Here is a 25,250-nt window from a genome sequence, read left to right on the forward strand (position 1 = left end):
AATCTGTTAAATCTGAGCTCAAGAGGGTAATCAGTAAGCCAAAAATTGATTATTTTAGGACACTCCTCAGAGACATTCACTGGACTGATGTTTACAGTGCTCATGGCATGAATGAAAAATATAACATTTTTGCTAATAAAGTGCTTACCTTATTTGAACACTGCTTTCCCCCAAAACTTACCAAGGTTAGAGCAAAGTCTACAAAGAAGCCATGGATTACTCGAGGAATAGGGGTATCTTGTAAAACAAAAAGAAAGCTGTATCTGTCAATCCGAAACATTTCCAATGTTGATGCTATAGCACATTATAAGAAATACTGCAAAATATTAAAGACTGTAATATGGATGTCAAAGCAAATATATTACAAGGAAAAGATAGTCATATCAGATAACAAAATAAAGACTATATGGGATATAGTGAAGGAGGAGACCGGTAGAACCAGACATGAAGAGGAACAAATAGCATTAAGAGTAAATGATGCATTGGTGACAGATGTGTATAGTGTTGCAGAACTTTTTAACAAACATTTTATAACTGTTACTGAAAAGATGGGGTTGTCAGGTTCGGTAGATGCTGCTATGGATTACCTTAGACCAGACATTTCAAGTAACTTCCATAATATGAATTTGACCCTCACTACCCCAACAGAAATAATGTCCATCATAAAATCTTTAAAATCAAAAACATCTAGTGGGTATGATGAAATATCAACAAAGTTAATTAAAGAATGTGATTCTGAGCTAAGTAACATATTAAGCTATCTGTGTAACCAGTCGTTTATCAGTGGAATATTTCCCGAATGGCTGAAATATGCTGAAGTTAAGCCACTGTTTAAGAAGGGAGATAAAGAAATAGCATCAAATTTCCGTCCAATTTCACTGTTGCCAGCATTCTCAAAAATTTTCGAAAAAGTAATGTACAGTCATCTTTATAACCATCTTATCTCAAATAACATACTGTCAAAGTCACAGTTTGGATTTCTAAAAGGTTCTGATATTGAGAAGGCTATCTACACTTACAGTGAAAATGTACTTAATTCATTAGACAAAAAATTGCAGGCAACTGGTATATTTTGTGATCTGTCAAAGGCATTTGACTGTGTAAATCACAATATCCTTTTAAGTAAACTAGAATATTATAGTGTAACAGGAAATGCTGCAAAATGGTTCAAATCTTATATCTCTGGCAGGAAACAAAGGGTGTTATTAGGAAAGAGACATGTATCAAGCTATCAGGCATCATCCAACTGGGAACTAATTACATGTGGGGTCCCACAAGGTTCCATTTTGGGGCCCTTACTTTTTCTTGTGTATATCAATGACCTTTCATCAGTAACATTACCAGATGCCAAGTTTGTTTTGTTTGCTGATGATACAAACATTGCAATAAATGGCAAATCAAGTGTAGTCTTAGAAAGATCAGCCAATAAAATATTTGTAGACATTAATCACTGGTTCCTAGCCAATTCTTTGTCACTAAACTTTGAAAAAACACACTACATGCAGTTCAGAACTTGTAAGGGGTGTCCCAAGAGTATATGTCTAACATATGATGACAAGAAGATAGAAGAAGTGGACGGTGTTAAATTCTTGGGATTACAGCTTGATAATAAATTCAACTGGGAGGAGCACACCACAGAACTGCTGAAGCGTCTTAACAAATCTCTGTTTGCAATGCGAATTTTGTCAGACATAGGGGATATAAAAATGAAAAAGCTGGCATACTATGCTTACTTTCATTCCATAATGTCATATGGGATTATTTTCTGGGGTAATTCATCAAGCCAAGCTAAAGTTTTCCGGGCACAAAAACGTGCAGTAAGAATTATATGTGGTGTGAACTCAAGAACATCCTGCAGAAGCCTGTTTAGGGAACTAGGGATACTAACTACAGCTTCCCAATATATTTATTCCTTAATGAAATTTGTCATTAAAAATATATCACTTTTTCAAACCAACAGCTCAATTCATGGAATCAATACTAGAAATAAGAATAATCTTCACAAGGATTTAAAGTCACTTAGTCTTGTACAAAAAGGTGTGCATTATTCAGGAACACACATTTTCAATAACTTGCCAGCAGCCATAAAAAGCTTAACAACCAATGAAATTCAGTTTAAGAGAAGCCTAAAGGATTTATTGGTGGCCAACTCCTTCTACTCCATTGATGAATTTCTGAGGAAAACCAACTGATTTGTATATAAGTACAACATAACTTCTGCACAATTTCAGTGCAGTAATGTGTTCACTGAAAATTTGTGTGTGTGTGTGTGTGTGTGTGTGTGTGTGTGTGTGTGTAAGTATAATCTAACTTCTGCACCATTTCAGTGCAGTAATGTGTTCATTGTAAATAAGTATTACAGTAGTTGTATTACATGTTTCTTACCTTATAAATAAATAAAAAACTTTTTTATTTTAAATTCAGTGCAATAGTATTTGTAAAATGACTCTTAGTGTTCATTAAAAAATGACGATCATTCCACTTGGGACCTGTGGAATGGTACATTAGCTTATTTGTTTTAGTTTAAATATTTGTCATGTATTGTTGTTTTTCTGACATGTTCCACATCCTGGAGGACCTCCTCACTACGGATCAATTGGAATGAAAGTAAATCTAATCTAATCTAATCTAAACCATACTGCGAACAGTGAGTGAAGACGCAGACAGTGCTGAGTGTGACACTGCAAGATGAATCTGTTGCACCGCAAATTTTTGCACAGTGGTTTGTTATGGCTACAAAAAGAAGTTAAATGCAGAAGACTGTCACTCATCTCTGGTTTGTGTTTTTGGTGAGTCTGCTCCTTCTAGGGTCACCATTGGAAATAGTTTCATGAATTTTCAAGGGGTTGGGAGTGTCTTAAAGATGAATGTTAGTTCAATCTGTCATCATTGGCAGTGACCCAAGAAAACATTGATACTGTAATGAAAGTGATAGATGATGAACCTCTTGTCACATTTTGTGACATTGAAGAGGCCCTAAAAAATTTGGGTTAGCTGCAGTGCAGACCATTATTCATGATCATTTTCACCTAAGCAAGAGGTGTGCCCATTGGGTGCCACATAACCCGGACAGAAGCCCAAAACCACACAAGAATGGATTGGTGTTGTTTTATGCTTGAAAAATTCAACAAATGGTGACTCAAAGGAACTCACAATATCAACATAGGTGACAAAGCGTGGATGTTCCATTATGATCCCAAAATAAAGAGATGCTCTTCAAGATGGTGCTTTCCAGGTGAGGAACCACCCATGAAAGTTTTGAAAAGTAGGAGCTCTAGAACTTTCTTCACCATCTCTGTGACCTCGGGCACGCGTTGCACAGTCAATGCTGACTGGTATGTGACTGAATGCTGAAAGTCACAGGGAGACCACATGCCACATGGAAGTCACAGCACCCAAAGTTGAATAACAGGCAGTCTCCTGCATCACAGCAATGCTTCAGCACACCCAGCTGCCAGAACAATGGACATCTTGGAGAAGGAAGAAGTGTGAGTGTTACTGCACCCACCCTATTCACATAACCTGGCTCTGGATGACTACTTCCTTTTCCCAGATACAAAGGAAAAAAAATTCATGGGAAGTGTTTTTCATCTGATGACAAGGCTGTTGCAACACACAGCAGTGCTCTAAATGACTTCCCTAAAGAAGCTTCATCTGAGACATTTTTGAAATGGTTTCAAAAGATGGAAAAAAGTCCTCATGAAAAGTATTTTGAAAAGTTGTGACATTTATATTATAAATATTTTTTTCTGTATTACTGCTAACCCTCATATTCAAAAGTAATGTTGACTGGTTTGGTGAACTCACTTAACTTAGATAAGACACATTTCATTCAACTTTTAACTGTTGAACATACATATTACATATCGCTATCCACAGATTTAGGCATCTTTCCATGTGGATGAAAGTTTCAGTAATTTGCAGGTTTTAAAGCCACTGTTATTTAACATTAAACATACAGTTTTTGCACGGAGCAGCAGATGTGTACATTTGCATTGTCTGCTTTGGTAGAGCTGTCATCCATCCAAAGGTTGGTGTTTGCCTTCATACAAACTTTGAACTGACTTGCCCATCAAGATATAAGAGATTCTACAATTTAATGAGGACTCTGAAATACTTAGCAACTTGACTTTTCAACATTAACAAATGTGTCCAGAGGTAAAAGAAGTGATAAGTACCAGAAAAATTCTGGTTCTGACCTTTGAAACTGTAGTTGAGCATGTAACTGCTTTCTTTCTTTACCCTTTTGCTGATTGACATACATGTACATACTATTTTGGTTATCAACACACACACAATTATTGTAGAAGTTTACACGTGACATCGGCATTCAGTAGTTAAATTCTAGCTCTCCTCTCAACAATGGTTTGGGCTGAATTTAATACAAGTTCCATATTTACTGCTATTCTAGCTTGGAAATTACTTTTGTAAAAGATGTTTAGTCGTTATTTGTCTGCTGTCAAACTTGACATACTCAATGTGCATTGCAAATAGTCTGAATTCCTCTTTCTTACTCTGCCATAAAGTGTCTATGAAACACATTTAAACTTTTTCGTGTTAATTGTGAGTTGTCTCCAAGAAGTCTCCAGGGAGCAATTATTGTCTGCACTCAGTACTTAAATTACCAACAATTAATTTTTGAACTATAAGCAATGGATAATCCAGGTTGGACTGTAGCAATATAATGAAAAGTGTAGTTGTTACTCACCCTGTAGCGGATATGCTGAGTTACAGGAAGGCACAACATAAAAGACTGTCGGAAAGTTAGCCTTTGGCCAACAAGGCCGTTGTCAAAATTAGACAACATGCACTTGGCGCACACACACACACACACACACACACACACACACACACACACACACACACACAGAGAGAGAGAGAGAGAGAGAGAGAGAGAGAGAGAGAGAGAGAGCGCTCACATACACGTGACCACAGTCTCTGGTAGCTGGAGCCAGACCAGTCTTTTGTTGTCCCTTTTTGCGACTCAGCGGCTCCGCTATATGGTGAGTAGCAATTATTTTTTGAACTTCAGACATTTTAGAGTGATGTGTTCACTTATTTATGTATCATTTTTGTGTTAATGATTTCTTTATTGCTTTTCTACCTCCAGAACAAAATCATTTCCTTTGCCATGTCAGTATGTTGTGAAGTGATGATTAGAATCAAACTTTACTTGATCTGTGAAATTGTGCTAGACTGGGTTGATCCCAGTTCATGCCAAAATAATCTGCAATTAATGTTTGCAATGCAGATACCAAATTCAGTTTTATCTGAATACATTTTTGTGCTAATTTAAGGTCAATGGCCTTAGACAATTGGCTTCAGGATGAATCATTAACATTCATCCTGAAGCAACTTGTATATGACTTGGGCAGAATTTCAATTTGGTGTGATGAATGGCTGCTTGCTATAAACATGGAAAAGTGTAAGTTAAAGGAGATGACTAGAAAAAATGATCCTGTAATGTTCAAATACATTATTACTACTGTCCTGTGTAAACCATTTTGTTGATTAAATATCTGGGTGTAGCATTGCAAAGCACCATGAAATGGTGGGAAAGCTGATGGTCAATTTTGGTTTATTGGGAGAATTCTAGGAAAATGTAGCTCACCTGTAAAGAAGGCTGCATGGAGAACACTTTCGCAACCTTTTGTTGAGTACTGTTTGAGATCACTATTAGGTCATATTGAAGGAAGACATTGAAGAAATTCAGAGGCATGCTGCTAGTTTTGTTACTAAAATGTTTGATCAACACATGAGTAGGCTCTGTGATCTCAAATCAGAATCCCTTGTGGGGAGGGGGGGGGGGGGGGGGGGGGGGCATGTTCTTTTCGCGAAACACTATTGAGAAAGTTTAGAGAACTGACATTATGACAGAGTGCTGAATGACTCTACTGCCACCAACATTCATCTTGCATAAGGACGACAAATATAGAGAAATCAGTGATAGTATGGAAGCATATAAATAGCCATTTTTCCCTCATTCCATTTCCAAGGGGAGTAGGAAAAGGAATGACTAGCATTGGTATATTGTGCCCTCCATCATGCAGTGTACACTGGCTTGCAGAATAGATGTAAGTGTTTCTGTCTAGAGGTTCATGGAGTGCAGTATGAGTATTTTTTTTATTTTTTTTTTTTTTTTTTTTTTTTTTTTTTTTTTTTTTTTTTTTTTTTTTTTTTTGAAGGAAACAGTCCCCATGAAAAACTACATCGATTAAACATAAGTTACTATTAGGACATGGAGAAAAAATAAAAATGAATAAATAAACTGTAAAAATGTGAACTAAATTGGTTGTGCAAGTCACTCAGGTTGTTGAATTGAAGGAGCTGCATGATAGAAAAAGAGGGATTATTACATTAAGGCATGTGTCCACTAGCAAGTAACTTATGCAAGCACTTGCTGAGGTGTTTACATTAGAAATGAAACTTGTGCAGGTTTACTTCTGCAAGTCACTCGCAGCAAGTTCCTGAAATTAACTTGTCCAAGTCTTTGCAGATGTGTTTTCACTAGGATTGCATAATGAGATAGGCAAGGAGAAGTTTACAGTGTGTGTCCTTAAGAACCAGAGCAGTTGCCACCATTGTTGGATAATTATTGAAGAAAAACTGTGACAAAAACAAAAAATTAACAAAAAAGAAACATTTGAGTAAAGAAATGGATTCAGAGACATACATTTTAAGTTATCAAGAAAGACTATTGAATGAACTAAAATGGGAGGACTTCACTCTAATTAAAAACTTCCTAAGAATGCCGTATACAGTTATAGAAAATTTCTTGTCTGCTGTACAATAAAATATTTGGAACAAAGGTACAAAAATGCTGCCAGCTGTCACCAAGAGGTCGCCTTTTAATTACCCTGTGATTTTTGCAAACTGTGTCTATTACTTTTATTATAAATGTAATGCATTTGAAAATAGGATTCTAAAAAGTTGCAAGCTGTATCACCTGTACAAACTTACTTATGTTTACACTAAGATTAAAAAATAGCTAAAATTTAAAGACATCTCTAATGCCATCCTGTTCCCCTTATGGTGAAACAAAGTAATGCATAAATTCCTTTATACTTCCTTGGCTGATGGTGGCCAATTATACAAGGTGTAAGGGGTATAAATGGGGATGTTGTTGTGGTCTTCAGTCCTGAGACTGGTTTGATGCAGCTCTCCATGCTACTCTATCCTGTGCAAGCTTCATCATCTCCCAGTACCTACTGCAGCCTACATCCCTCTGAATCTGCTTAGTGTATTCATCTCTTGGTCTCCCTCTACGATTTTTACCCTGCACGCTGCCCTCCAATACTAAATTGGTGATCCCTTGATGCCTCAGAACATGTCCTACGAACTAATCCCTTCTTCTGGTTAAGTTGTGCCACAAACTCCTCTTCTCCCCAATTCTATTCAATACCTCCTCATTAGTTACATGATCTACCCATCTAATCTTCAGGATTCTTCTGTAGCACCACATTTCGAAAGCTTCTATTCTCTTCTTGTCCAAACTATTTATTGTCCATGTTTCACTTCCATACATGGCTACACTCCATACAAATACTTTCAGAAATGACTTCCTGACACTTAAATCTATACTCGTTGTTAACAAATTTCTCTTCTTCAGAAACGCTTTCCCTGCCATTGCCAGTCTACATTTTATATCCTCTCTACTTCGACCATCATCAGTTATTTTGCTCCCTAAATAGCAAAACTCCTTTACTGCTTTAAGTGTCTCATTTCCTAATCTAATTCCCTCAGCATCACCCGACTTAATTAAACTACATTCCATTATCCTCGTTTTGCTTTTGTTGATGTTCATCTTATACCCTCCTTTCAAAACACTGTCCATTCCGTTCAACTGCTCTTCCAAGTCCTTTGCTGTCTCTGACAGAATTACAATGTCATCGGCGAACCTCAAAGTTTTTATTTCTTCTCCATGGATTTTAATACCTACTCCGAACTTTTCTTTTGTTTCCTTTACTGCTTGCTCAGTATACAGAATGAATAACATCGGGGAGAGGCTACAACCCTGTCTCACTCCCTTCCCAACCACTGCTTCCCTTTGATATCCCTCGACTCTTATAACTGCCGTCTGGTTTCTGTACAAATTGTACATAGCCTTTTGCTCCCTGTATTTTACTCCTGTCACCTTAAGAATTTGAAAGAGAGTATTCCAGTCAACATGGGGATACTGTGGTAATTAGTTCCTTAATATGTACCCATTTCAGTGTGTTAGTTTTTTACTCTGTGTGCAACAGTCTTCCTGGAAACATGTCACATAATTTATTACCCGGATTTTTTTTTTTTTTTTTTTTTTTTCGTGGTTGTAACTGCACCACTAAGTGGAGTGCACCAATCAGAATATACTAACCATTTTGCATCCACACTTCAACATCTGACCACCTGCCCAGGGGAAAATAAGCATTAATGGCTTGATCTTACCACGTGTACAAAAACATGCTATTCCTGATAGCTATAATCATTAGTCTGCAAATGAAGTAAATACTGCCCTAATGTTGTTCAGTACACTGTCCTGAGACACCAATAAAAAATGTGTACCTATACCTCGAACATGCGGGTATGTTTATGGGTACCGATGGTACATTTATTCCCGTTCTTCTGTCTTTGTGCCATTTTCCTTTTTCACGTTCATGTTTTTGTACTGGTATTGAACACACAAAACTTTCAGCAACTGGCAAGTATTTGCAGCAAGATACACGAAATTGTTTCCACCAGCTTGCAGAAGCTACTTCTGCAAGTTGTCGAAGCTTAGATAGTTCCCACAAATGACATGCAGAAGTTTACCTGCTAGTGAACACATGTGAAGGTGCCCATGCCCAGGGACAAGGGGACCACGGTCCCCCAGCCCCCCCCCCCTCCTCCCTCCAGCTCTCAGGGAAAGGAAAAACTATAGTGTAGTCAGATGTTTCTCTTTCAAGAAAATTATTTAAACGTCAGTATTATGCAGGCTTTTAACAGAGTTGGAACTGGAACTTTTTATAGCTACTTAAAAGTTGCTATTCACCTTCCAAAATGTTAAAAATAGTCCAACCCCAGATTCAAGTCCCCCCCCCCCCCCTAAAAACTATTGTATGGGCATCCTTGAACACATGCCTTAAGCAATAGTCAAGATTTGAACATGTGAGAAGGTGCAGAGAGAACATTTTGTAGATGATAAGATTAGAGCATGAACAGAAGCGCACAATTAATAATCATTGCTATGTAGCCTAATGGTGTGGGGAGATAGTGGGACAAGAAATAATAGGAAAAGTCACCTTTCACATACATGTTGTTCTGGCTTTTGGGGAACAAGTATAGGTATACACAGTGTAAAACATACAAGAGAGGTACTAAAGGAAAATACATAAACATGAAGGAAATATGGTTGATATTTGTAGGTCAGTGAATGGGTTATTGCTTTTTACTCTATTTATATCTTTTAATTCCCTTCATTGAGTGTGTTGGTTATGATCAAATGATAGTGCTTGTTGAAGTTATCGAGCACATATTTTTAATATTTTGCTCACACTTAACTAATGCATTTGTTCTCTAACATTAGTCAACATCATCCATAAGAATTCGTTTACAAATGCATGCCTTTCTTTTACCTTGATATTTGTATTGCTTCTTACAATGTTGTAGCTGTGGATCGATTTCCAAGTTTGGAGCGTGAGAAAGAAGCAACTGAGCAGCAAAGAGCACGTAGTACCAGCAGCAGCAAACTACAGGATCATAATCATACGAGGGAGGTAATTTTTGCTTTGCCATCCATGCAACTTCATCTCAAGACTGAGCACCTCCAGTCAGCAAGGACACCAGATCTTTCAGGTAAATGTTACTTTCACTCTTCTTTGTCAGAATGTTACTTGAGCATTTCAAAAGTAATGTTTTATTTCTCAAAAGCTTCCAGCATGTTGCTTTTAACAGTATTTTCACTTTCAAATGAATATTAAAATCATTTCCCTGTATTGAGCCAAATATAGAGCTTTCCTTAAATCACAGGAGGAAGTTATTCATTCATTGGAATGTGGCAAACGACAGATAATAAAGGAATACGTATTGAGTACTGTGAGCTTGCTGTCTTATTGTATAATTAAAGTATTAGATGGGTTGTTACATGCCACTTCCACAACAGATGCAGTTAAGTAATCTTTACTCAGATATCTTAATATTAGGGGTACCAAAACTTTCATGCATAGAAAAGCTATAATCTAGTAACCAACATAACTTATTATGTTAGGTTGAGCTTGGACAATGTTTAGTCATAAATGTGAAGTTCACCTATCACTTAATGGGTGATTGTTTATTTTATCTGAAACTTTGGGTGTCATGGGGGAACATAATTTACAACTCAGTCTTATTTGTTTCTTGAGCAAATATTAGTGACGTCATCTGTAAACATGTGATTTTAAGTAACATAATTACTTCTAAATTGGGTTTTGGGACAAAAATTTTCCGTCAAAAATTATCTCGTAAGTAGATGTACTGCAATTGTTCCATTTTTCATTATTGCTCAGTGTTCTGTAGCTTTTAAGGTGTTAACATACCACTGTACCAAGAAATAATGTAAATTCCAAAGTTCTGTGTAATTATAATTGTTACATTAATGTAATCAAATGCTTAAAATTGATTTTTTAATTTATTTGTACAACGTTGGTGTAGTTAAGCATCCTCTGATGTAGTCCACACTATGAACTCATCAGATTGCTGCTGATGCAGTCAGATGTTTATACTGAATTTTTGATCATTATTTTTTATTATACAGTCAGATTTTTTGTTTTACCTGTGGTCAACATTAAATCTGAATTTTTGTTGTATATTCTTGTATAATTATCAGAGACGGCAAATATTAATTGCATTTTTATCCAGCACCGTAGATATTTCTTCAGATTTTCATTCATTATGTTTTTCGCAAACCTGCTGTTCATCTTACATCAATAAACTTTCCATCAGCTGTCAGAAATATGTAATAAGTGGGCACCTTGCAATCAAATTATTCTTAAGCACACATTTGTTCTCATTTTAAAGTAATTCTAAACTTGTAGCTGTGTCCTCGCAGTATTTGAAATAAATAAAAGTATACTCCATGAAAAGTGAGCATTGTAATAATGATTCAATGATTTGCACATGTTAAAAAGGAAATCTTACATGCAGCAAAAATTAAATACAAAAATACTTTAAAACCTAGATCGCATTAACATAATACAGTTAAAATACAGTGACTAGGTAGTTTCGATTGTAAGTAACAATCATCTTCAGATCTGTAAACAAGCAAAATAAAGAAATTGCATTAGAAAATCTTGTTTACAACATAATATTAAAGATAACACTGTTTGAAGAAAGCAAAAATACAGAGGTGAAATCTGTTACTCTAGTAAAAAATGGTAGTGTTTAACATTGTACATAAATGAAGAAACAATCCTACATAAACAATGAATGTGCCTCATAGTTGACTTCACAGTATTTGAATAAAAAATAAATAAAAAATAAATTCTGTGCTTTTAATATAATCTCCCATGCATGTATTTAATCCAGGTTGAGCACAAACAGGATGTACCAGTAATAATAATCATGCAGTGACGTGCATTTGTGTAGAAAGCAACATGAATAATTGTCATAATATTTTAATTGTCATATGTAAATTAAGATTTTTGCAAAAGAAGTTAACAAATTGCATAAAGATGATAATGTCAGGAATTACTAAGTTTTATTTGTGGTGTAATGCTTCCAAGGTTCTTGGGTATGGTGCGGGATGCAATCATCGAAGGCCCACCCAGTGATGGCAGAACGATTGTTTAGTCATGGACCTTCCATGATTGCATCCGGCAGTACACCCGACAACCTTGGAACCAACATATACGCCAGGAAAGCCTCAGATATGTGTATCTAGTGTTTGCAAATTTCTGTGCAGGACAAAAGCCATTAGTCGAATGCAGTTTCATTACTGAGTTTGAAGATCACATTTTTGTTACTGTGGATGCAGATGCTTTCTTTTTTCTCCATGATCTCATCACATCATACATGAAAGAGAAGGAGAAAGTGGTGAGTAAATGTTTTATTTATGCAGTTTTTCACTGGAAATAGGATATAAATATTAGTTTTTATAATAGCAAATACCATGTAAGTACCCAAATTAAAAAACTGAGATTTGCTTAATTTAGATCCCAACCTTATTTATAATTATTTACATTTAGGTTTTTATTTCATTTTATATTTTTATTGATGTATCTAAAAACAAAGATGATGTGACTTACCAAATGAAAGTGCTGGCAGGTCGACAGACACACACAAACAAACACAAACATACACACAAAATTCAAGCTTTCGCAACAAACTGTTGCCTCATCAGGAAAGAGGGAAGGAGAGGGAAAGACGAAAGGATGTGGGTTTTAAGGGAGAGGGTAAGGAGTCATTCCAATCCTGGGAGCGGAAAGACTTACCTTAGGGGGAAAAAAGGACGGGTATAGACTCGCACGCACACACATATCCATCCACACATACAGACACAAGCAGACATATGTGTCTGTGTGTGTGTGTGTATATATATATATCACCTTATGATAACTGGTGATATATATATATATATATATACACACACTTCTATTTTCTAACAGTAAATTTTGTAATTTGTAATTTATTTGCGTAAAACATGTAATTACATCCATAGCAATTGGTAGTACAATACAACAGTATACAATCTAAATTTACTTTATAATAGAAACTTAAGAATGTACTCCAAATTATTTGACATAATAATACTTTAAATTTTAGTTTCTACAGAGGCTATAGAAGCATTGCTCATTGAGCCACGATTTTAGATGTTTTTTGAATGTCTCTCCAGTTATTACCTTAAGTTCATTTGGCAGTGCATTTAAGTATTTTGCTCCATTAATATATGGGCTGTTTGCTTTTTTTTCAGTCTTCTGTTTATCATATGGTAATTTTGTACTTGTCTAGCATTGTGATAATGAATTCCTGCATTACAACATGTATATTTCTTATCTTGTACAGTTAATGCTATTGTTCCAAACATATACATAGAATATATCTAAAAACAAAGATGATATGACTTTTGCCTTTACAAATGTCTGCTTGTGTCAGTGTATGTGCGGATGGACATGTGTGTGTGTGTGTGTGTGTGTGTGTGTGTGTGTGAGTGTGAGTGTGAGTGTGAGTGTATACCTACCCTTTTTTCTCCCTAAGGTAAGTCTTTCCGCTCCCGGGATTGGAATGACTCCTTACCCTCTCCCTTAAAACCCACATCCTTTCGTCTTTCCCTCTCCTACCCTCTTTCCTGATGGACCAACCGTTGGTTGCGAAAGCTTGAATTTTGTGTGTATGTTTGTGTTTGTTTGTGTGTCTATCAACATGCCAGCGCTTTCGTTTGGTAAGTCACATCATCTTTGTTTTTAGATATATTTTTCCCACGTGGAATGTTTCCCTCTATTATATTCATATACATAGAATAGATAGTCAGATTTTTAAAATCCATAAACAATCCCTTACAAGATGTTCTAGTAACTTTTTTGCCTAATATTCTCAAGGCTCTTTTCTGGAGTTTTAAATACTCACTCTACATGAGTTTTGGAAGCCCCACCCCACGATGATAGACCATATGCTAAAAATGGATTATTAAACCAAAATACATCATCCTCATTGTTTGGGTATAGACATATGGAGCTGTTCTTCTTAAAACATATAGGTGAGATGATAGCCTTGCACATACATTGTCAATTTGTTGTGTCCATAGTAGTTTGCTATCTTTGCATATACCTAGCAATTTACACTCACTGCAAATTTCCCCTAAAATATTACGATCTTGAGAATCAATACAAGTTTGCAAATCACCAACATTGAAGGGGATTATATTTGTTGTTTGTTTTTCGTAAGTTGACTTTTAAAGTGTCATTTTCAAACTTTTCCTTTGCAATATCTATAAAAAATTTTACCTCTATGCCGAGATTTAGAATATTGTTTCTCCCAACAAAGGCCTGAAATGTCATCTGCATACATTGTATTATTTTTTACGATCTTTGGGAAGTCATTAACATAACATATAAAAAGGAAAGGACCAATTATCAATCCCTTAGGCATACCAAATTTAATATTCCTGACCCTTGATGTATAACTTTTTATTGTTTTTCCATCATTGTGTGAGATTGAGGTACACTGTCTTCTGTTTTTTTATATATGATGTGATGAGGTGCAATAGTTTTCCACTTATGCCATCTCTGGCCAGTTTTGACACAAGTACCTTATGATCAACCCGATCAAAAGCCTTTGATAAGTCTAGGAAAACTCCAGCTACTTGCATGCCTTCATCAATTTTGCCAAGAGCTTTCAGCATAAATTGAAGTGTTGCAGTCATGCTGCTATGACCATTTTTGAAACCATGCTGAAAATCTCCCAGGATGTTGTGCTTATTACAGTGCTCTAACATATATTTCAGAATTTTTTTTTCAATTAACTTGCTAAGAAAGGGGAGTTAAAGTGAGTGGTGTGTAATTTTCTACTAGTTGTTTATCACCTTTTTTGTAGAGAAGTTTAACTAATTTTAATATGTCAGGGAACACTCCTTCTTTTAAGACACTATTTATTAGATTCACAAAAGGCTATGCTAGATTATTTTCACACTGTTTAAGTAGAAATGGAGAAATTTCATTCCAGCCAGTGGATTTTTTGTTTTTACTTTCCCTGATGAGCTGCAAAATATCCTAGATTTCAAGTTCATGGAGTTGATTAGGTTCAGAATTGTCCTCAGTAAGACTTCCAACAGGTACTTTATCTGTGGTACAAAAGACAGATTCTGTGATATCTGTGAAACAGTCATGATCCCATGAGTACTGGTGACATCAATATTGTTATTAGATATCTGTATATTGATGTTACCTTTTAGTTTTGTTTGATTGTGTCTTATTTCATTTACTATTGACCAGCAGGTCTTGGAGATACAATCTGAGTTTTATATTTTCGAGTTAATCTTTTCGGCCTTCAGTCTTTTGACTTGCTTGCGAAACTGGTACTTATATTGTTTGTGTTTATCCCTGTGCTCACTGCTTTTGGTCTTTCTTTGTATCATATACATTTCTTTGTAATAACCACAATAGTTTACTAATTCTACATTTAACTTCATGATTTATCCAATTACTTTTTTTCCAGTCATTTACTGGCAAGGTCATTTCTAGGGATGAGACATTGAAGCAATAATAAAAATTCAGTGATACTATTGCAGTTCTTTTCACACTGTTGTAAGCTTTTTAGCATACTGTTGAAATTGACATAACTGTCATCAGTTGTGGCTCTTTTGTCGATTTTTGTTACCGACATCATGATTGTCATCAACATGGTTGTCAGAAAGGGCAAACTTTAGAAGTGATGCATAGTATGTATAGTGAGACATGTTAAGTCATGATGATGTCAATGCATGGTTTTTGCTATTGAACTCTAGCAGGCTCATTTATCAGGAAAGTTAAACTGATCTAATATTACTGTTAGTTAAAAAAGCCGGAGTTGGTAGACAGCAATTCAGTGTTTATATCTCCAGTTTGTATTCTGTTAATTCAGACATTGATATTACAATTTTTACTGTCGCTTCAACAAGCAGGTCATTAAAAATTTCAAAGACAATATCTAGGCTAGCACCAAGAGGTCTGTATAGATCAATAATGATCTCTTCTCCCCACTTGTAATTAATTGCTGCAAGTTGTACAACATCCTCTATGATAAAAGTCTAGAAAGTTTCAGTGAATCATTTAGAAAACTAGGCTAATGATTTAAGTAAAAAAGAATTCAACAACAGAACATATCAGAATTAGGAAACAAACATCACATGAAAATAACACAATTGTAAAGCAAAAGAATTTAAAGTAAACCCTTTAAAGCAACAAAAAGTACTTTTTTGTTTGGATTTTAAACATGTCCTTTATTGATTCATTTCAAGAAATTGACAATTTTTTGTAGTTTCAAAGACTGTGTGACATGTCGTTCTGTAACCTTATGTTTATCTCACTGCTAAAGCGCAATGAAGATAAAGAGGTAGAGAGTTTTTAGGACAATTTGCATAACACTGCCTTAACAGTTCAATTTAATGAAGTTTTCTCATAGAAATTATACTGAAGTACTGAGTCTATACTTTTCTGAATACATTTTACGCAGGTCATAAATATTGAATTATTGAATAAGATTAGCAGAGTACTTTTAGATGTATCATGTGTTCACTTTGTATAGGGGTCATATAGAAAGTAAGTTCTGGCAGTCAATAAAAAAAGCAAAACCATCAATATAATATATCAGAATGAATACTTATTTATTTATTGACGTAGTTATTGTTCATCTTCTATGTGTTCCTGTACCATTCATCTATTACGATGAAACATCGCTGAGTTGTGTATGCTCCCACAAAGATTTCTGAATTAGTATGACCATAGCCCTACCACCCCTCTAGGAATGGCGGGAGGACTTGGTTTAGAACCCATGACATGTAAAAATATTCGATAATGACTGATATTAGTAATGAATCCATAGTTTTCAGGGATGCTAGGGTCATTGGAAAGACGGTGACAAATCAGCATATCAGTGTAATGCCTGAAGCAGTTTCTTCCATATTTGGGCCACATATCACTTGCTAATCAGAAAAAAATTACTGAGAGTTCTAGACATTCCATGTAGCCCTATGGTTGAGGATGATGGTTACAAGGTACAACATACAAGCATAACTTGTGGACACCTGGAGCTATTTCAACCAAATTATATGTATACATGACTCATTACTTGTATAAAAATATCTTGAGGATGAGAAAAGGTGACATGTAAAAATGACTCCACTCAGCATTTCATCAGTACTGTTTTAGAATGCCCTTTGCAGATTTCACAGTGTCTGACAGTACTAATCACCGTTTACAATATTTATATAAATGAAATTGATCTTAACAGATGAACCACTGTGAACAATATATTGATTGTTATTTTGTTTGCAGTGCGACATGTGAAACCTATGTTTCAGTACTAGTGACACTACAAGTGAGAAACTTGTTACGCTTCTCTTCCTCCTGCTGGAGAAGTGTCAGTGCTGTGGCCAGACAGTTGGTTTCATGTTCATCTGTGAACTGTCTTGGTATTCATTTCGAATACACTTTGTCATGAATAAGCCATCAGACAATGTTTCTGTTCAGCAACGACCAAGACATCTTGAAGAATTGACGAGAGTGTGGGGAAGTGTTAGTCCTGAAAAATTGCATCCTCACACTTTCTGTCTTTTTTGGATCACCAAGAGGAGTTGTTGGCCACCATGGTCTTGACTGTGCAGCTCGGTTTGGCTTTCAGCTAATTGTCTGTATTACCATCAACATCTACATGTAGGTACCTTGTGGCAGTAGAATTGTTCTGCAGTCTGTCAGGAATGCCGGTCTTTAAACTTTCTCAATGGCATTTTGTGAGAAGAACATCATCTTCCCTCCAGGGATTCCCATTTGAGGTAAAGGAGCATTTTGATAATCCTATGTGGTGGTCGAATCTACTGGTAACAAATTTATCAGCTTGTCTCTGAATTGCTTTTTGGCTTTCTTAAATCTTACATGGTGGAATCCCAAATATTTAACAGTATTCCAGAATGAGTCACTCAAGTTTTCCATACACTGTCTGCTTTATAGATAATCTATACTTTTCTAGAATTCCACCAGCAAACTGAATTCAACCATTTGCCTTTCCTACAACTGCTCTCATGTGCTTGTTCTATTTCATGTCACTTTGCAGTATTACAGGATTATTTTTACTGCTCATCTCTATTAACTTAGATTCTTTCCACAATTAGCACAAGCTACCAGTAATCACACCAAATAGTAATTCTGTCCAAGTCATCCTGTATTCTCCTACAGTCACCTAATGATGGCACTTTCCCATCCACTAAAGTGTCATCTGGAAACAGTCCCAGATTGCTGCTTACACTAATTACCAGATTGTTTATATTTACAGTAAATAAGTGTGCTCCCAACACACCTCACTGGCCTTATAGCCTGTCAAAGTGTCAGGGCAGTGGATCCATGCTTTATTTTGTTTCTGAGTGTGCAGAAATCTGATGATTTCACTACACTCACAGTTTAAAGGGTGCTATTTTCTCTTAGCATTGTGAAATAACAACTGCCATCACAGCTATAAAATAGCACCATAGTATCGACTCATACGCCTCTCTACTATCTCACAATCACATTCTGATCCCACTACTTTTACATCTCTGAGCATGATGAGAACTTACTTTCTGGATTGCTGTCGTAAAATATTGACATATTCTGTGTCACAGTGAATTGTATATGTCATCCACATAATCAGTAACAAACAGTGGCTGCCAGAGTGGATTTTCTACTATAATAGTTCCATTTCAGTGCTCTGTAGGTCAAGAGATGTGAAATAAGGGTAGGGCTAAAAGTTGACAATAAATCTGTCTTAACAATTGTTGAATTTTACTCCATAATTAGGATTATAATTGTTAGTGAATAAGAAATGATGGTCTCTCCCTGATAATTAATATACATTATATAATTAATATTATATATTATTATATAATTAATATTATTAATATACATTATATTATTAATATACATTATATTATTAATATACATTATATAATTAATATACATACACCAAACTTCCTGGCATTCTGGGCACACAACCAGTTCGTAACATATTTTGCCCAATTGCTGTAAATATGTTTAGCAGTTCCCTTATGTAACTGAAATTCTTTACAGAGTGGCCTTAGAGCACACAGTCCAGAGCATGAGAGGCGAACAAACAGTTCTTTCAGTGAAGAAGAAAGAAAGCGCAAAGCATTCGATCCAGCAGAGATGTTTACAAAAGACTGGAGAAATTACCACTGCAAGACATGGCATTTGGAACCCACTGTGAGGTATTTAACATTGAAAGTTACTTAGTTAGGTGTAGTGCTAGTCAATTGTTTAAAACTGTTTTAGTGTAAAGTAAAGGAGTAAGGAAATTGAGGACAGTTAGTTAGCTTACATATACAGACATTATATGAAAGTAAGTTCCTGTTACAGTAGGAGAGCAGGTATAGTGTTCTTCAGGTAAATCACGAACACTGGCTCTGGAAGTCAATGTGTAGTTCTTTCCTATCCTCAAATTAGAACTTGTTTATTGTACAACTTCTAAATAGAAACCTGAGAAATCTCTGAAATAATTTTAAAAATGTTGACTCTTTGTTTGTCAAATATATTTGCCATTACATGGTAACTTGGCATGTTAACACCATAAAAATATTTTCGCTTATTATACTTAGCTCATAGTTCAGCTATGTAGTGCTGGCTGAACACACATTGCAGGGGCTGCAGTTCTGCAGCTCAGCTGGGATGAGAGGTGGTATTGGATGGACAGGGTAAGGGGGGAAAAGGTGGTGAGAAGTGAGAGGAAGGGTTGGTAAAGGTGGATAATGCCTGGGAGGGAGGCAGCAAGTGTGTGGGATAGGAACATGACATGGGCATCGGCAACAGTGAGTGTGTGCAGCATACAATGGCGATGATGTGGAGGAGTGAGTTGACAGAGAAGACAGAATGGATGAAGGGTAGATTGCAGGGAAGAGGGAGAGTACAATATAAATGCAGTTAGGGTCCTGGGACAGGGTGCAGTGGGGTGTGGGACAAGGGGCTAGCAGAGATTGAGGCAAGTAGGATTACTGGAAGTTTTTGTTTTCCCCCATACATGTCACACCAGCAAGCTCAGTGTGGCAATAAGAATGGTGTCTCTGCTCACACTCTCTGCTACAGCCTATTGTCTGACCATTAACTAAAATATTTTGCTGCACTCTCTCCCTTGCATAGCAGTTTTACATATATCGTACTCTTTCTTTCAGTATTATAAAGCTTGACATGAAAAGGCAGCGCTGTACACAGATAATAGACCTGTTAACAATAACAAATATGTTATGTAGCTTAAATAAAACTGTTGCATAGTTGCATATTTTACTGCTAAACAACACATAAATTGGTAATGATATGCATCATGTCACTGTAACCCAGTAATGTAAAAGGGGAGCAAAATATTGTCAGTAATATTGTTGTGTTCAACAGCGTCTTTCCAAGTTTTTAACTCTCATTAGTTCTGTTCACTATTTTTTATTTATTTGTCACATTTGTGATGTTCTATGTTTGTTTCTGGTTAGTTGATAGTCTAGCTGGATGTTTTCAGAGATCTTGCATGCGTACATTATGTGGCACTAGTTGGTATCTCTGTCTCAGTGTATAGTCCTGGTTTCTCTGATGCTGTGTGGCAGACCGCACAGAAAGTATTAGTTGGCAACCATTGGTTGGTGGTCTGCACACTCACGACTCTGTACGTGTTAGCACTCATATTTTATTTTGCTCATTACAGTGCAAGTTAAGCTCTCTGTTGTGAAATTATCCAAACTAGCATTTTGTGATGGAAGTATTTATTTAATAATATTAATTATCTAGACAGTGTAGAGAGCTGCATCAGACCACACTGAAGATGACAACAACAACTACTACTACTACTACATGGTTCTGAGCCTATAATACTTCTCCTGTTTATGTCAGATGTGGCTACAACTCCAAAATGAGGAAGAAATCTGTCACATTGTTTCTTTTTAATCAATCTGATATTTTACAACAGATGCCAGTGTGTAATATGAATGTTACTGAAGTGCCAGCAGTACTTCATACAATCTAATACAATTTCTGCATCAGACAAAAATAATTTTTGGGTGCACACTTTAATAGCAATGTACATTTTTTCCTCTGTGTTCTAATACTGGAAAGGAGATAAAGTAATTTAAAAATGTTTCAGGCTTCTCTCGTGGGCGGGTAAAAGCATAGAACCATACGGAGTGGATTACATTCTGCAGAAACTGGGATTCTCGCATGCTCGTACTACAATACCTAAATGGGTGCAGCGTGGATTTATGGACCCTCTTGACAAAGTTCTGGCTGTCCTTATGTTGCGGATGGTGTCAGTTGTCCGAGGAGGTGAATCTGGAGCGGGTGATGAACAATTACACAGAAGATTAACTGATAAATAAACATGTTATGTAAAGCTACATAATATTGTCAGAGTCTAACATTGTTTGATAAATTTCAGTATTCTTTATAACACCTGACATCACATTTGAGCTGTTGTGTATAGCATTATTTGTAGCTGAAATATGTGTACTTTATGTATATAATTCCATTGCCATTTACTGTATTTTCATGACTGAGCCTTTTCATAAATGTAAATTAGTTTATTAGTATGTTTTTATTTCTCTGTTGTCATAGTGACACTACACTTTTCTTTGGCCATGAAATCCTGATATCAGTATTGAAATCAAAACTTGTATATGGCACAAGTATTTCATGTATATCTTTGTGTGTATGAGAAAGAGAGGGAGGAAGAGGGAAAATGTGTTGTAAGTGTACTCTGTAAAGGAGAATGTTCGCTGAAAAATATTGCTGTACTATGTGGTCTAATTACTCTACCTTTAATTTTCATATCTTGTATATAATTTTATGATATTTAGAGAGATGAAACAACCAGTAAACTTAATAATAACAAAAGTTTATGTAAATATTGCCGTGTACATTTTTTTTTAATTTAATGATTAATCTCAGACATTTGCAGTCAGATTTTTCTTACTGCCTAGTTCTACTTGTTAAATCCCACTTTTATTTGCTTAAATGTAAGAATAATCTAGAGCACACCTTTCTTTCAGTTAGTTCCAAATCTTTGACTAGCTTTTTCTCATTTATACTAGTAGTTATATAGATGTAAGGTAAATCAACACTGAAACCCATAGTTTCTGGTAGACCTTTATGTGATAGCAATAAGAAATTTTTTAACACTGTTTTTCAATATTTTGTTCATTGTGTTGATGTGTTTTTTAATTATTAGACTTATCTAATTTGTATTGTTGAGTTTAAATTGTAAGGAGAAAAAAATATAAATTGTCACAATTCAGTTTATGTACAGTCGAAGGATGTATTTTATGTCTCACCAGAGAAACTTTATATTCAATGCATTTGTGAGTTTAAATGTCCAAGAATGGCTAGAGGAACATGTTTTCTCTGGTTAATAGCAAATTGTTGTTGGGAGGGTTATGAAAATATTTGTTTCTTACCGTTTACTGTTGATGAATGCTTATGTGTTTATACTCTGCAAGCAAATTTGGGTTGTTCTGTGAAGAACCTTATGTAAGATCAGTTACGTATCTTTCCATTTTTGCAAATAGTTGATCATTGGCTCAGCAGTTGTCTGTTTCCATCTAACCTATAATGACCAAGAGTTTGATTTTCTATTTTCAGCTGAAGTAGTGCTTTAGTATTAAAGTAAAACATTTGCCACAAACATGTATGTGTGAAACCTTTCATATAGTTGTCTTAAGAAGTATAGTTACATTGTTGACTTACAGTATCACTGAACTATGCAGCTTTTAAAAACAAAAGATGCAGCTGTTCATCAATGTTTAATGTTTTATCTAGTCATTTATTTAGGTATTGTGTGAATGTTGATGTGTGTTTATTTTAAAGATCAAGAGTTTTATTAATTGTTATAGGATGTTAATGTGAACTAATATCACATGCAATTACTGTGTTAAGCTTTGGAATATAAAAGAATTTTGTTAATGGTGTTGACATTTGCGTAAGGGTATCTAATTTCTTGGTCTTGTTTGAGATCTATACCATTGTGACCTGTCTATACCTTTGTGACCTGATATGTAGAAAACACCACTTAAATTTATGAGTATTCCACCTTTTTAGTGAACTGCATCAGAATATGCTAATAGGCTGGTAATAATAAACATTCTATAGTATACATTATTGTAATCAAAATCATATCAGTGATGACAATACTTTGTTACTACATACTGCACTGCTAGGTCACATACATCCATCCTTTGGAGTTACAGTATTAATAAAATATTAAGCAGTGGGTATCAGCTATAATCTGATTTCAATACAAAGGCATAAGTCGGTTTAAATTTTTCTATAAAGTCCAGTGGTCATACATATCGAGCAATGGATTCATAACAGAATTCAAAATATAGTTTCGTCTCATCCTCTTCTGATACATACTTGTTTTCAGCAGTTACTTAGTCACTTTTAAATTCATGTGATTATGGTTTCCAGTTTTTATTCAAGAAAATTTGGTGTACATAATATTGTGCTCGTATGTGTGGCAGAAGGGGTTGAGAGTAATACCCAAAGTATTTGAGTTCTGTAATGAATGTTTTGGCTTTTATTCATTCCAGTCATCAAAGCATTCACAAATTTCAGTTATTAAGTATTTACCTCTTCTATTCAAAGACCCTAAGTAATTCTTTTTGAAACTACTGCAGTAGAACATTCAAAGGACTGTTGTTTCAGCTTACTAATAAAATAAATGTTACTTCCATGTGCCATGTAACTGATTTGTGAGAAATGTGACCATTCCAGAGATACAATAATCTCAGACCTGAATGTGAAGCCTTATATTTCATTAGAAACTAATGTCGACCATAAGAATAAATCCTGACCTTTTTCCTCAATGAATATCATGTCAGTAGCAACAAAGCATGATCTTTTTTTATGAAATTAATAAATATATTTGATGTGATAATTCTAAGGAGCCTCTAGTTGAAGAGTTTTTATGTGGTTTGGCATAACTGGAACCTATATGTAAGAAAACTTCATTACCATGTTGTATTGTAAATAACTGGATATTCATTCCAAAGGCCCCATTTTCCATCCTTCTCAGCAGTAGAATGATGGTGAAACTGCTACTCTATTAACAAGCTACATTCTTTGTGCAGTTTTTTTTTTTTTTTTTTTAAGAAAGTATTGATTTGTGCCTCCTGAGTATTAATAAGTGCCCTGTTGTTTTCATAGTATTGTTGCTTGTTAAGGGAGCCATTTTTATTTTTGATTGTTAAGAAAATACCAATAAAGCAAATGCTTATTATTTGTTATTTAACAGATTTAATTAACTCTTTCAATAGTTCCTTTTGTGCAGCTATCCAGTTATGTATTGGTGTTTCCTCTCCTTTTCGTTATACAGTAATAGTTGCAATAAAGTCAGTTGCACTTACTAAACTGTGTTGTAGTTGATTTGTAATTGTTTAATAAACTAATGCCACCTGACATAGATGATAACCATATCAAATTAAACATAGCAAGCAAATTCATAATAGTAATAATGTCAAACATTAGATTTTTTGTGTCAAATGACCTATATTTGATGCCATAAGTTTGTAAAGGTATGACTGCACTCTCCTTTATCACACAAAAGTGGCCATAACCCATATTTGCAAAGATATTAGAGACAGAACAAGCTAGCATATGCAGGTAAAACTATTTTGAGTCAACTTTAACTAACAGCTGATGGGGATAGTTTACCGAACGGAATGGTAAAAATGTGAGTGTTAGGTGGACACAGAGGGGAAGAAGATAATGGTTGAATGAAAGTTTAAAGATCGGGGGGGGGAGTAGGGAATGGATTAGAGGAGAAGAGAAAGTTAGAGATGGAGCATAAAAAGGAGATACAAAAATCTCAATATTGAATGACCACCAATTAATACAATAACACAAGTTTAAGCAGATGAAACTAAGGGGAATGGAAAATGTGGAAAGAATGAGAAACCGGAGACGATAAACATGCGTTAATGAAACCCACCGGGAAACAGGATCAAATTATCTTTCAAAGTGAAGGCTGATAATTATGACGGTTTTTTTATGAGTTTCTGAGTTGGGGTAATCATTGAGGACTAAGTAAAATATCTTTGACCCATTGGACAGGTCTTGATGCATTATGATGCAAGTTACTCACTGTGGACACACCTGAGTTAGAGATCTGTGTGTGCAAACAACTGAGGAAGTTGGAAGTCATTTCTCAGAGTTTCAAGTCACATCTAAGGTTTTTCCCCCCTTTTCTGAGTGGGGGGAGGGGGGGCTGTCTGATCATTCCATGATTATATATGCTGTGATATTCTGTTTTGTATGAATAGGTCAACACGCTGCAGAAATTATTGGCAATAAGAACCAAATATCGCTAAGATTACCTTACATAAATATGGATATTAAGGGGAATACTTGATGTGATTAAGGGAAATGGTTGTATGCCACATTATTCGACTAATACCATGTGCAACAGAAAGATAACCTAGCACTCTAGCCGTATTATAGAACTGCATTCATATGCACTCTTATTTGACTACTGTTATGCATGGTCACAAGAAACGAAATGATAAACAGTACACGAGCTCAATAACAACTGCTGTGTTGAGGTCTTGTGCC

The 25,250-nt window shown here is 35.4% G+C and overlaps 1 protein-coding gene across 1 annotated transcript in view; it reads left to right on the forward strand.

Moving 5' to 3' along the window:
* The window catches only part of LOC124595233 (transmembrane protein KIAA1109), a 509,204-nt gene extending 485,264 nt beyond the window's left edge, over positions 1-23,940 (forward strand). Inside the window, exons 82-85 of the mRNA XM_047133891.1 lie at positions 9,628-9,813; positions 11,897-12,027; positions 18,726-18,883; positions 20,794-23,940. Of these exons, the coding sequence (XP_046989847.1) occupies positions 9,628-9,813; positions 11,897-12,027; positions 18,726-18,883; positions 20,794-21,025 (707 nt within the window). The 3' untranslated portion in view covers positions 21,026-23,940. The remainder of the gene's footprint in view (positions 1-9,627; positions 9,814-11,896; positions 12,028-18,725; positions 18,884-20,793) is intronic.
* Positions 23,941-25,250: the final 1,310 nt, after the last annotated feature.

The sequence above is a fragment of the Schistocerca americana genome, chromosome 2 (genome assembly GCF_021461395.2).
Source record: "Schistocerca americana isolate TAMUIC-IGC-003095 chromosome 2, iqSchAmer2.1, whole genome shotgun sequence".
Classification (NCBI taxonomy): Eukaryota; Metazoa; Arthropoda; class Insecta; order Orthoptera; family Acrididae; genus Schistocerca; species Schistocerca americana.